The sequence below is a fragment of the Octopus bimaculoides genome, chromosome 20, assembly GCF_046866305.1.
Source record: "Octopus bimaculoides isolate indiv1 chromosome 20, ASM4686630v1, whole genome shotgun sequence".
Classification (NCBI taxonomy): Eukaryota; Metazoa; Mollusca; class Cephalopoda; order Octopoda; family Octopodidae; genus Octopus; species Octopus bimaculoides.
In genome coordinates, this window is record NC_142947.1 from 28,320,111 (window position 1) to 28,333,970 (window position 13,860).

The window sequence follows — 13,860 nt, forward strand, 5'->3', positions numbered from 1 at the left end:
TAAGCCCTAAAATTCACTCTACAATTGCTCACGGGCATATAGCATAGTGGATAAGAGCGCAGGCTACTAACCCTCGGATTTTAAGTTCAATCTCAGGTAAAGACTTGAAAATAACATCTATACCTTACCTTAGGAATGAGAACAGTGTACCCCATTAGTCAAATTGGGTTGGGTTCGAAAGTCCACCAGAACACCTGATGAAGGCTGGAGAGTACATCAGCCGAAACGTGATAACAAAAAACAGGGTGAGGACACCAATCCGTCCATTGTAAATAATATGTATGCTTATGTCCTGAAGTAATTATAAATGGTGATTCACTGATGGAAGTCTTTAATAACGTAATTTTGGGTTGCTCTCATTTTATTTACCAAGATCACTATATTTATTATATCAAACATAAATGTCAATATTAGCAAATGAAACATTTTAAAAGACAATAGAATATTTTCTGCCAAAATTTCCAGTAGTTGGAAAACTACTGAAAACTGCTTTTTATTGACCTATGTATGTATGTATGTGTGAATGAATCTGTAACAATTACTGACAACATTGTAGTAGCATGACAGCTAGAAAAAGTACCCAAATTTTCCTCCATATGATATCATAACTAGATAGACATAACAACTTAACCTCCCTCACAATATACTTTTGTATGTATGTATTGTGCATGAGCCAATACAATATAGCCACTGATGTAAAGAAAAAATGGGAAAGTTACTAACACTTCAACCAATCCTACATCTACTAATTTGTTGATTCATGAAATGGAGCTTCCCCATTGGGGATATACAAACACACACATACAAAAAAGAACAATAAACTCTAAAAGTGGTGGTCCAGCATAGCTAAAACAAACTAAAAACATATCACTTACTCCTGCTGTCACATGGACAGATGTCTTGCCACCAAGATTTACAACTCGACCATCTTTATAAAACAATAAGTTACTTCCTCGCTGACCTGGCTGACCTCCTGTAATGAGATATGCAATAATTAACTTTGAAAGAAACAAACTTGCTAAAAATAAAAAGTTTACACTTATGTAACATCCCTGACTGAGCAGGGCATTCTGGCCATGACGATCTGGTCATTTTTTTTTTACCAGACACCTTGTTTATTTTAGGAGTTTATTATTGAATGTAGACCTCTCTCTTTTAGGGGGTCAAATATAATTTGAGGGAGATTTGGTTGTTAATTCTAGCAGGTTGAGCAACTATAGTCAGATCAGTACCATAATAGGCAGTGCATCAGTCTTGTAATGAAAACCAAATGATTGGGCATACCTATGACCAAAGATGTTATAGCCATGACAATCCTGTTTGTTATTGAAATAGTGTACACAAGATCACATTACTCAATGCTTAGGTAGTGTCCATAGTTATATGCCTGCCATGCAAACAGGTATGGCTGGTCTGTGGTTCATTGGGTGAAAAAAGAGGGGTATAAGCACTTTAGGAAACAACAAAGACTTGATGACAGACAAGATATCAAACCTTGTCCAAAATCTTGTCCAACTTATTCTAGCATAGAAACATTGGACATTAAAGCAAAAATGAAAAATGATGATGAAGTCAATCAGATTTCAATTGCTCATTTCTAAAGTTTAACATGTTAGCAAAGTAATGATGTTATTTAACCCCAAGTCAGCCTTGAGGTTCGTTTAAGGAGATTCAATGTAACAGGATCTGAACTTAATTAAAAAAAGGATTGAACTTAATAAAAAAAGTTACAAACCTTTCAGTCCATAGGGGTGGTAAACTCGCCTTTCAGTCAGAACTGACAACTGAATGTCTTTGCGGAATAAAATTTCTCTTGTGATGCCATCGCCACCTCTGAATTTTCCAGCTCCTCCAGTCCCAGGGCTTAACGAAAAGTTCTGTAATACAACAGGATATCTGAAATCAAGTGGAACAAGAATTATATATATATATATATATATATTATCATCATCATCATTTAACTTCCGCTTTCCATGCTGCCATGGGTTGGACGGTTTGACTGAGGACTGGCGAGCTAGAGGCTGCACCAGGATCAATCTGATCTGGCAAAGTTTCTACAGCTGGATGCCCTTCCTAACGCCAACCACTCCAAGAGTGTAGTGGGTGCTTTTACATGTCACCAGCACGAGGGCTAGTCAGGCGGTTCTGGCAACGACCACGCTCAAAAGGTGCTTTTACATGCTACCTGCACGGGAACCATTCTGGCGGCATTGGCAACAACCATGGTTGAATGTTGTTTTTCACATGTCACCAGCAAATGTGCCGGTAAGGCTACGCCAACAATAATCACGCTTGAATGGTGCTTTTCACGTGTCACCGGCATGGGAGCCAATCCGTGGCCCTGGCAACGATCATGGCTGATGTGCTTTTAATGTTCCACTGGCATGAGTGCCAATCAGGTGGTACTGTCATTGGCCACGTCAGCGATTTTGATTTGTTTACACTTGCCTCAATAGGTCGTCGCAAGCAAAGTTTGTTGTCCGATGAATGAGGGGTACTCATAAGTGGGCTGATTACACCCCACGTTTGGATGTTCTTTTAACATTCCACTGGCACGAGTGCCAATCAGGCGGGACTGCCGTCGGCCACATCAGCGATTTTGATTTTGATTTCACTTGCCTCAATAGGTCTTCACAAATAAAGTTTATTGTCCAATGAATGAGGGGTATCTATAAGTGGGCTGGTTATACCCACTAGCATAGGCCATGGGCTATGGTCTCACTTGGCTTGTCAGGTTTTCTCAAGCACAGCGTATCTCCAAAGGTCTTGGTCACTAGTCATTGCCTCAGTAAGGCCCAATGTTCGAAGGTCATGCTTCACCACCTCATCCCAGGTTTTCCTGGGTCTACCTCTTCCACAGGTTCCCTCAACTGCTAGGGTGTGGCACTTTTTCACACAGCTGTCCTCATTCACAACACATGACCACACCAGCGCAGTCGTCTCTCTTGCACGCCACATCTGATGCTTCTTAAATCCAACTTTTCTTTCAGGGTGCTTACACTCTGTCGTGTATGCACACTGACATTATACATCCAGTGGAGCATACTGGCTTCATTCCTTGCAAGCTTACACATGTCCTCAGCAGTCATGGCCCATGTTTCACTGCCATGTAGCATGGCTGTTTGTACACATGTGTCATACAGTCTAACTTTTACTCTGAGCGAGAAGCCCTTTGTCACCAGCAGAGCTAGGAGTTCTCTGAATATTGCTCAGGCTCTTCTTATTCTAGCAGCTACACTTTCAGAGCATCCACCCCTGCTACTGACTTGGTCCCCTAGATAACAGAAGCTATCAACTACTTCTAGTTTTTTCCCCTGGAACATGACAGAGTCTGTTCTCTGCACATTTTCAGTGTTTATAGCACCTGAGCATTTGCCACATACAAAAACTATCTTTCCAGTTAGCCTCCCTTTGATATTACTGCACCTCTTATGTGTTCATATATATATATATATATATATAAAATTTAAGGAATGGAGTGAACGCATGTTATAACTGCATACTTTATTCCGACATATGTTTCGAAGAATTACAATTTATGCGATCCATAGGAATCGTCGATGTTAAAAATGTAAACTTCTCCCCAGGGAAATGTATGGGGATCATCTTAAACGTAAGACATTATGACCGAGTATGAGAACTATAGTTGGATAAGGTTCACCAATATCCACCAGAATATCTAATCATTTCTCAACATTTAGAGATAGAAACAAACGGAATACCACGAGCCTTAGCAAACTAATCTGGGAACTTAAAGATAAGAACATTAAATTTAAACTAGACTGGCTAATTCTTTCTATTTCTAGGCCATATGAAAAGGGTGGAAAATTCTGCTCTTTATGTAATGACGAACTGTACTTTATTTTATTTTCAAAGAATAAACTGGTTAACACGTTCATAGAAAATTCTTACAGATGTAAACATTGGCAGCAACATATATTCTCAGCATTTAAATAACAATCACTTTTTCATAAAACGCTATCGCATTAACCTGTAATACATGAGTTCCTTAAATAGTTCTAGTATAACATATCATTAACTCCCTCATATGTTAGAAGATAAAAATTGATTACGATTGACATAATCTATCTAAACATTCTTTATTTATTAACCTAAATTAGAACACATATAAAATCTTTGAACATAAAAAAGCGCATAATTTTTGGTTTATTTCATAGTAAAATCTACCCATAATAATTACATAAAATGCAATGCTTTATTAACCTTACTTCTTCTTTTCCATACTTAATTATACTTCAATATCATTATTTTACGACTTCCAATTTATTCACCAATTGGCTTAGCAATAATAAGAGTTATTATGTTCCTGGCTTTTTTAATGAGAGTTCTCTAAATCTACGATCATATTTCATCTTTTCAGCGTTCCTAGAAACATCTTTAATTTCTATCATTCATAGTTTAAATATTTTTTCTCGTAACAAAACATATACCAATCATTTTAATTTCTCATTATTTGACGAAAAATTTACTGGTCAGCATAATATATTGTGATTTTCAAATTTCGATAAAACTTTTACACTAACAAATCTGTTACAGAATTACTGTAGTAAACCTTATTTATAATTTCAACTTTGTCTTCTTAAGCAAGATTTACTCTTTAAACCCCTAATTCAGCCCAACTTTTCTAGCATATAATAATAAAGTAATCATTTCATGTGAATTAATGGACAATCCATTAACTTTATTATTCTTTAATCCATTTATTAATTTTCATTCATTTAACATCTCATTCACTTATATATGAATTACCTATATTTATGTATAATGGTACGTGTATAAGTGTCTATATATACACATGTATCTGTGGGAGAGTGTGTGTATATATATTCATATTTCTGTATGAAACTAGATGTGTTTGTATAGATTTTTGTGTACATATATGTATTTTTTTTTCTCTTCTTTCCTTTCTTATCCTAAGTACTATCTAGTAGTGTCCACATCTCTAACGGTTTTTTCAAATGAATTACGTTATAACCTTATCCAACTATAGTTCTCATACTCGGTCATAATGTCTTACGTTTAAGATGATCCCCATAAATTTCCCTGAGGAGAAGTTTACATTTTTAACATCGACGATTCCTATGGATCGCATAAATTGTAATTCTTCGAAACATATGTCGGAATAAAGTATGCAGTTATAACATGCGTTCACTCCATTCCTTAAATTTTATATATACTCAAATACCCAAAATATCAAGGAGTTCCTGCCTCAAAAACAGGAATTACACCACAGTTATTTTGTGATCTTTGCTACCCTGGTTTCTATTAACCCATTTATTCTATCCGAATTATTATTATTTAGGATAAAATAAATACATATAACTAAATATATATATATATATATATATATATATATATACATACATCTTCTTAGTCTATACTACATCACTCATTGGCATCGACACCCATTTGAAAGCAAATTTCCCTCTAGGCAGTGCATGATGACATTCTATATGCCAACTCTGTGACAGTGTACATGCATAAATTCATGGAAACATGTCATGCAGGCCTAACCACCAGGCTTGAAAATCCCCATGGGGTTATAGAAAAAAGTGCAGTGACAGGTTGACAAAAACAGTGGACTGTGAATATTAGCTGCTTTGTTGGCATTAAGAAAGGCTTCCAGCCATAAAAAGCATGCCAGTCCTTGGATACAGCAATTACTGTCAAAAAATATAATTTATGCCAGCATGCAACATGGACATTAAATGATGATGATAACGATGATATTTGATTGTCTGGCTGACAGGTGGTAAAGATCCATATAGTGACTTGTTTGATATATGGTCAGCATAAGAGATGTTAAAAGCCTTGTGCAGAAGTTGGTGTATGTACTGTCTAGTGATAGTCATTGAGCCACTGTAAGAGACCAACATTCACAGCTGTAGAATAGAAAAGATTCCATTGTAGCACAATACAGGTATAGGTTTAGGTCATGTGACAGTCGTGGTTCTTTCCAAATTTTCCATAGTATGATGGTGACTATATTATTGCTTTATGAATGTTAACATCAGTGTTGGTAGAGCTAATGTGAGAGCCCAGGTAGCAGTAAATGATAACTGATTCAATGGGTTCTGATGAAAGTATAAGGATCATACACACCGGCATTTTCACCAATGGTTAGTCTTTGTCTCCAAGCTGAGAGACCAATTTCAATAGCAGCTGATTCTAGGGTCAGGCCAGGAAAATCCTGCAACTAGTACCATATAACCCAGTACTTTTTGTTTCATGGTTGGATGGTTAGTGGTTAAACTTGTTCCCCCACCTAGTTTGCCAAGAGAACAGTGTGCTGTGGACACTGCAAAGCTAAAAGTGAAACCTGCCAAATGAAAGATGAGCCATCCACATATGGTGGCCAAACCATTCAACTGATCCAAGATGTAAAAAAAAGTTCCCTCCCTTCCTTCCTTCTTCCTTTTGGAATTGATAAATAGAGTACTGATGCAGCTCTCTCTCTCTCTCTCTCCATTTAGTTATCATCCTGGATGTTCCACTGGGTCAAATATGAGTGTGCTGAATGCAACCCATGCTAGCATGCAACATCAATATCTATAAAACAGAAGATGTTTGTGTGTGTGTATGTGTGTGTACGTGAATGTGGTTTATGCACGTCCACAAATTAGCACGCATGTCGCTCCAATTTTAGGAGAAGATTCGGAATGACCCTATGAGCATTTTAGTGAACTTTCTCTCTCAGTGGTACCCGCGTATACCTGTAAAAATCGATAAACTTTTACCAATTTTGAAGTTTGTTGACATGGCGAAGTCAAATCTGTGTGTACGCGCTGAAGTAGAGAGAGAGAGAGAGAGAGAGAGAGAGAGAGAGAGAGAGAGAGAGAGAAATTGTATGTTTGTGAGAGGGAGGGTGAAGGAGAGATACATTTCTTTGCCAGCGTCTGTGTGGTAAGCAGCAATCAAACAGATAAAAATACCCTCTCTCTCTCTCTCTCTCTCTCTCTCTCTCTCTCTCTCCCTCCCTTACATACACATGCCAGTAATATCTCTTTCTTTCTTTCTTTCTTTCTCACACACACACACACACAGCAACATTACACACAAAACACATGTTGCCAAAAAGAAATAGACGCTATCTTTTTATAGTGAGTATGCCGGACAGAATGTGTGGTGTGTATGTGAAGTTGTTTTGTTAGTGTGAAGTTGTTTTGTTAGAGCAGCATGTGTGTGTGTGTAATGTTGCTGTGCGTGTGAGACAGGGAGAGAGAGAGAGAGAGAAAGAAAGAAAGAAAGAGAGATAAATGTGTGTAAGGGAGGGAAAGAGATAGAGAGGGAGAACGCGCTCTCTCTATCTCTGCCGAATTGATGTAAACAAACCCATGTGGTCTGATTTTCACGTTTCTAGGTATTGTACCGTAAATCGCCATTTCCAAAATATATTTATTTCAAATCATTTATCCGTATATATATGTAAGGCAAGGTGTGTGTGTTTTGTTGATATACGGGCAACACACACACACACATACGAACTTGTATGCGTACAAAAAATATGTATGCAATTGGTGTACATACGTGCGTGTGTGTATGTGTGTGTTGCTCATATAAATAACTATATATATATAAATAACTATATATATATATATATATATATATATATATATATATATATATATATATATATGGGAGAATGTACAAAAAAACAACAGACGAGGACAGGTGGTGTAAACAACAAAAGGATGTATTAGTATGACGCTCGGGAATACGGAAAGTCTTTAATGTTTCGACCTACGCTCTTCAACAGAAAGAATATGGAGACAAGGAGAAAAACACGGAGACAAAAAAAATTGAATAGTGTTCGGTCAACAGTCAATCATAGCTATGGCTGACCGGAAGTTAGAAATTTTTTTACACAGGAGAGCTAAGAAAAGGGGGAGATAACAAAAGGGGGAGAAAGAACGGTGATCGAAGAACGAGGGGTTGTGTGTGTGAGAGATAGAATGCTGGTGATCTTGAGGTATGCATGTGTGAAAATGGGGAGGGGAGAAAGGAGTTGGTCAGTTGTAGTGTGTGCATGGTGTGATGTGAGGGTGTTGGGAGGTGGGGAAGGCATGGGTGGAGTGTGGGTTAGGCTGAGGGTGGGGGTAGAGGTAGGGGTATGTGGGTAGGGTGGTGGTGGTGGGTGTAAGGAATTGGATGGGGTGGAGTGGGAAGGTAGAGTAGGAGTGTGTTGGGGTGGTGTGGGCTTATGAGGGGGGTTGACGATGAAGGGGGAAGGTGGATATAAGAGAGGGGGAAGGTGGGTAGGGGAGGGGGAGAAAGAGAGGAAGAGAAAGAGAGTGAGAGAGAAGAGAGTGAGAGAGAAGAGAGCGAGAATGAGAGAGGGAAAGAGAGAAGAGAGTGAGAGAGAGAGTAAGAGAGAAGAGAGTGAGAGAAAGAGAGAAGAGAGTGAGAGAGAGTAAGAGCGTAAGGGTGAGAGAGTAAGAGAGTAAGAGTGAGAGAGGGGAGAGTGAGAGAGAGTAAGAGAGAGGAGAGAAAGAGTAGGGGTGAAGAGAAGTGGGAGTGAAGAGAAGTAGGAATGAAGAGAGGTAGGAGTGAAGAGAAGTAGGAGTAAAGAGAAGTAGGAGTGAAGAGACATACAGAGAAGTAAGAGTCGGAGCAGGAGGGGGAGGTGGGGGAGGAGAGGGGTGAGATGGGTGGTAGGAGGGAGGGTGGGGGAGAGAGGCAGGGGAGGGGAGTTGAGCCCATGTGGTGCAAAGGAGTGAAGAGAGAAGATTAATCCCTGTTCACGGCACAAACGGGAGTCTGGATGGCCCCTGTGCATGGACAATCCAAACACGGACAGGTGTTGCTGTAAGGAGTGACCGGCAGAACGGAAATGGCGTGACACCGGGGTGTCATTGCCAACGTTGATGTCTCGGAGGTGTTCTGCGAATCGGTCGGTCAGGCGGCGCCCCGTTTGTCCGATGTACAGAGAATGGCAGAGAGAGCAGGAGATACAATAGATAATGTTAGTGGAAGTGCAGGTGAAGGAGTCGGTGATGCGATAGGGTCGGTGATGGGTGCTGTTGGAGAGGTAAGGGCAAGTGCGGAGGCGTGGGTGGGAGCAAGGGAACGAGCCAGGTTGGGAGGTTGGGTTGGGGAAGAAGTTGTGGACCATATATATATATATATATAGAGAGAGAGAGAGAGAGATAGGATGATAAATTGAATATTAATTCAATTTAAAACCAAGTGGCCTAGCATATAACAAATCTGAAAATTCAGAAAAAATTGTATTACATGTGTATAAGGGATGACCACTAGGTGGACATCCAATATGCTAGAAAGAGGTCATCAACGACCCAACCACAAAGAAAAATAATGTTCTCCGGGTTCCTAACCCATGAGAAAAGAGGGGTTAGATGATGGCGGTGGTGTTTTCAAAGGGATGGCATGTGTAACCTTATCACCTCTGCCGATCTAACTCTCAACCCATGCGCTCCAGTTGCAACACTGATTCTGCCCAAATTTGACGTCATGTTACTTAGTTTGGTTTGAAATTAAGAACTTGATTAGCTTAATAATCCCAACTTAATCCCGGGCAAAGCCAGGCTATACTGCTAGTCATATCTATAAAAGTGGAGATGTGTGTGTGTGTACGTGAATGTAGTTTATGCACGTCCACAAATTAGCACGCATGTCACTCCAATTTTAGGAGGACATTGTTCATGACCCTATCTGCGTCTTTGTAAACTTTTTCTCTCAGAGGCACCCGCGTATAGCTGTAAAAATCGATAAACTTTTACCAATTTTGAAGTTTGTTGACATGGCAAAGTCAAATCTGTGCGTACGCGCGTGAAGGAGAGAGAGAAAGAAAGAAAGAAATAGTGTGTTTGTGACAAGGGGAGATACAGAGTGTTTGCCAAGCTTCTAACAAAAAAAAAATATGAAAAAGTGGAAGAGGGAGACAAAGCCGCTAAGGAAAAAAAATTTCTCTAACCAAGACAGTGTCTAACAAAAAAAAAAAAAAAATGAACGAAAAAGTGGAAGAGGGAGACAAAGCGTATTACAAAAGAAAATGTAGGTAAGGAAGCCAGAGTAAGTGTAAAATGTAAAATGCATTTTTTTCTTAAACATGAGATGTAGTTTCAAATATAAGATGTTTTTGAAAGGCACTATATTCTATAATAAGATTATATATACTTTCTCACATAACAATTAAAATATATTTATTTTAAATCATTTATTTATTTTAAATCGTTCATCTTTCTCCCCCTCTCACTCTCACACACACACGCACATATACTACTTTGGGAGCTTTGTTTATATTTCACAACTATGAAACAAAGACGTATGTAACAATTTGTCAGTCACCCACCCCCGCAACCCGTTTTTCGGACCACAAAAAGGGTTTGGTAATTTTTCAGATTAACACCTGCACGATTTCCACTAGGGTGTTAGGATTAGGATTAGGATTAGGGTTACGGTTTTAGGGTCAGAGTTGGGTTAGAGTTAACCTAGAAGGGACAGGCCCCTTATTTTTTGGTTAAGGCTGTTGGTAAGCTTTCCTAAGTTACTCCAATCCAGATCCCCAATGCAAACCTTCAGATCAACCTTCTCCTATGCAGATCTCTAATGCAACATTAAAAAAAAGAGTCAATGAGTGGAAATAACCAATAAACTGATTCCTTATCGGATTTCCCAATCAAATTGCCAGCAAACCATTTTCAGACAAACCAATAAAGCACTTGATCACTTAATAATCCTAGCTTAATCCTGGGCAGCGCCGGGCTATACTGCTAGTGGACATTAAATGATGATGATAACGATGTTTGATTGTCTGGCTGACAGGTGGTAAAGATCCATATAGTGACTTGTTTGATATATGGTCAGCATAAGAGATGTTAAAAGCCTTGTGCAGAAGTTGGTGTATGTACTGTCTAGTGATAGTCATTGAGCCTGCAACTACATGATAACACACACACATCCAGAATAAAGGCTGGCTTGAGATAAATTTTTCTGATATTGAATACATTAATATCTTCCAACACAAAGAAAACCTGGGAAACATTCCAACCAAAAAACTTTCACCGAATGCAAGCCCAACAACCTTGATGTAATTGTTTGGGGAAAAAATAATCTTATATTCCACCATATAGAGTAAATGATTATATCTTTTTTACATACATCAGCAAGTCAAATGGAGCTGTTTTCTGTTTACCAGGGGTTGTAAGTTCCAACAATCATTACCACATGAAGTCAAGTTGTTACACAATATATAGTAAGTAAAGGACTGTTGACAAGGGAGTGTCGAGTAAGTTGATACAGTAGTTAAGACCATATTGCTAAGCTCATTACTACCATAACCTTTTTGATACCAACTTGCTCAAGACCACCTTTCAACCTAACATACTAACTCTGTTTTTAAAGTTAACTAAATTTAAATTTCATGCTTTTTCTAAGTATCACTTTAATGTTAAACCTATATCATTTTAAAGTAATTAGGAATTAAGGTAAGACAGAGTGTGTAAATAAAAACAAATTAATACAGAATCAGGCATGTAGGAGGATTAACAGACACTGTATACTAGAGGATACATGTTTATGCATATACTGGTTTTTAGAATAGGTAAACCATATTCCTGCATGTTGAAAATAGGCCTAAAAAGATTGGTATAGGAAGAGCATCTGTCCAACTCATGCCAGAAAGGAAAAACAGATGTGATGCTGATATATGTTGGAGAATGAATAGATTTGCCATGTACTGGAGAATTAAATCCAACATGTTAGAGGATTAGTCGATATGTTAGAGGATTAGTAAATATGTTGGAAGGTCAGTACATGTGTTGGAGGGTTAGTAGATCTGTTGGAGAGGTTAACAAACCTGCTAGGGGGGTAGTAGCTATGCTGGAGGTTTAGTAGGTATACTGGATGGTTATTAGATATAATAGAGGGTTAGTAGATATGTTGGAGGGTTGATAGATATATGGGGTAATGTGGGGTGGGGGTAATACTGATATTGGATCAGTAGTTATGCTAGAGGGTTAATAGATAAGTTAGATGATTAGTAGACATGTTGGAAAGTTAGTAAACATGTTGGAGGGTTAACAGATATGTTGAAGGTTAGTTGATGTGTTAGAGGATTAGTAGATATGTTGGAATGTTAGCAGATCTGTGTGGGTTATCAGATCTGTTGGAAGATTACCAGATTTGTAGGAGGGTTACCAAATATGTTGGAGAATTATTAAATATATGTTAAGGTTAGAGGATTGAAAAAGAATAGATGGAATCAAATTGGTAGAGCTGCTAAAGTTTTGCAGGACTTTTTTCCAGTTCAAATTCTGCTAAGGTCAACTTATTTTAATCAATCCTATCAGAATTGATTAAAATAAAGTACAGGTCTGGGGTAGTGGATTTGTACAATTGTTAGAGTATCTTGGGAAACACCTTGTAGTATTTGTTTTGTCTCTTTGTGCTCTGAGTTCTTGAGTGGTAGACTTAAATCCATCACTCTATCTAACACCATCAGCTTCTCCTTGGATGCTTTTAGCACTCTGTCACAAACATTCAGGCAAGATCTCTGATTTCAGAATAACTTACCTGCTCCAGCTAATCTGCCATCAAAATGTCTAATCCTTTGTTTCGGTATCATGGCTCATGTGCTTCAATGATCTTGGGAGTTATACCAGTGGAGTGAAAGCTCCTGGTAGGGCCTCCCTGGACAGATTAAACAAAAGAAACCAGACTAATATGGACCACCTCTTGCCAGAGGTAATAAATGGGTTTGCATAAAGTCAATACCTCTAACTAGAAAAAAGCAAAGTTACAGAAGCATCAATGACAATTCAAAACCAACACAACCTAGGAAAGGAAGGCATTCCTTCAAGGATACATGTGATGTGGTGCAGCAAAATCCAAAAGGAAGCTGCAAGGAAAAAGCAGGGATGCAACTGAAGACAATCTAAAGTCAAGAACAGTGAAGAAAAGTAGTTGATGGTCGATGCTCCATAGGGTGCAAAGGGCTTAATTCATATAAAACACTACCAACCAGTCTTGCAAGTCCTGAAAAAATAAAGGGTCACAAGCATTGTCTTTCCCTCTTGGAGTAAAAGATAAAAAAACTGACAAATGGCTTACCTACGTTCTAGAATCTCTGGATCAGTAATCCTTGTGTTAGTCATATGGGTGTGGATTCCACTGCGACCATTCCAGCCTGGACCCTAAACAATATAATCAATGTAATATGAACGAAGAATTTCATTAAGCAGCTTTTGTTGTTGGGCAGTTGAATGATTAAGCAGTTAGTTTAATGCTACTCTATGTTGCTTCACAAACAAACAGGGCAGTCAAGAGCTAATGAGGAAGCATCATAAGCTAACAAGGGAGCACTAGAAGATAACAAGAAACCTCTAAATGGTTGCTTGACCTGCTAGAAAAGCTTTGATTGCAGAGTCTATGTCTCCTCCATTCACACAAGCACACATTGGTGAAAAGCCAAATACACTTCATTTACATTATTTACATTTGACGGATATTTGTCCTCATCTTGTTTGTTGTTAACACAACGTTTCGGCTGATATACCCTCCAGCCTTCGTCAGGTGTCTTGGGGAAATTTCGAAGCTAGGTTCTCATTCCTAACGATGTTACTATTATTATATTATTATTATTATTTTTATTATTAATCAGGTCGCTGCCGTGAATCGAACTCGGAATCTTGGGGTTAGTAGCCCACGCTCTTAACCACTACGCCATATGCCAGTGGTTAAGAGCGTAGTGGTTAAGAGTGTGGGCTACTAACCCCAAGATTCCGAGTTCGATTCACGGCAGCGACCTGATTAATAATAAAAATAATAATAATAATATAATAATAGTAACATCGTTAGGAATGAGAACCCAGGTTCGAA

General features: G+C 38.5%; 1 protein-coding gene across 3 annotated transcripts in view; it reads right to left on the reverse strand.

Moving 5' to 3' along the window:
* The window catches only part of LOC106867745 (5-oxoprolinase), a 267,840-nt gene that overhangs the window by 16,650 nt on the left and 237,330 nt on the right, over window positions 1-13,860 (reverse strand). For 2 of the 3 annotated variants that reach the window (XM_089338272.1, XM_052975150.2), the window contains 3 exons: window positions 13,093-13,175; window positions 1,736-1,896; window positions 876-973 (listed from right to left, as the gene is read on the reverse strand). In XM_089338272.1, the coding sequence (XP_089194398.1) occupies window positions 876-973; window positions 1,736-1,896; window positions 13,093-13,175 (342 nt within the window). The remainder of the gene's footprint in view (window positions 1-875; window positions 974-1,735; window positions 1,897-13,092; window positions 13,176-13,860) is intronic. The other variant, XR_008266373.2, reaches the window with a different exon arrangement.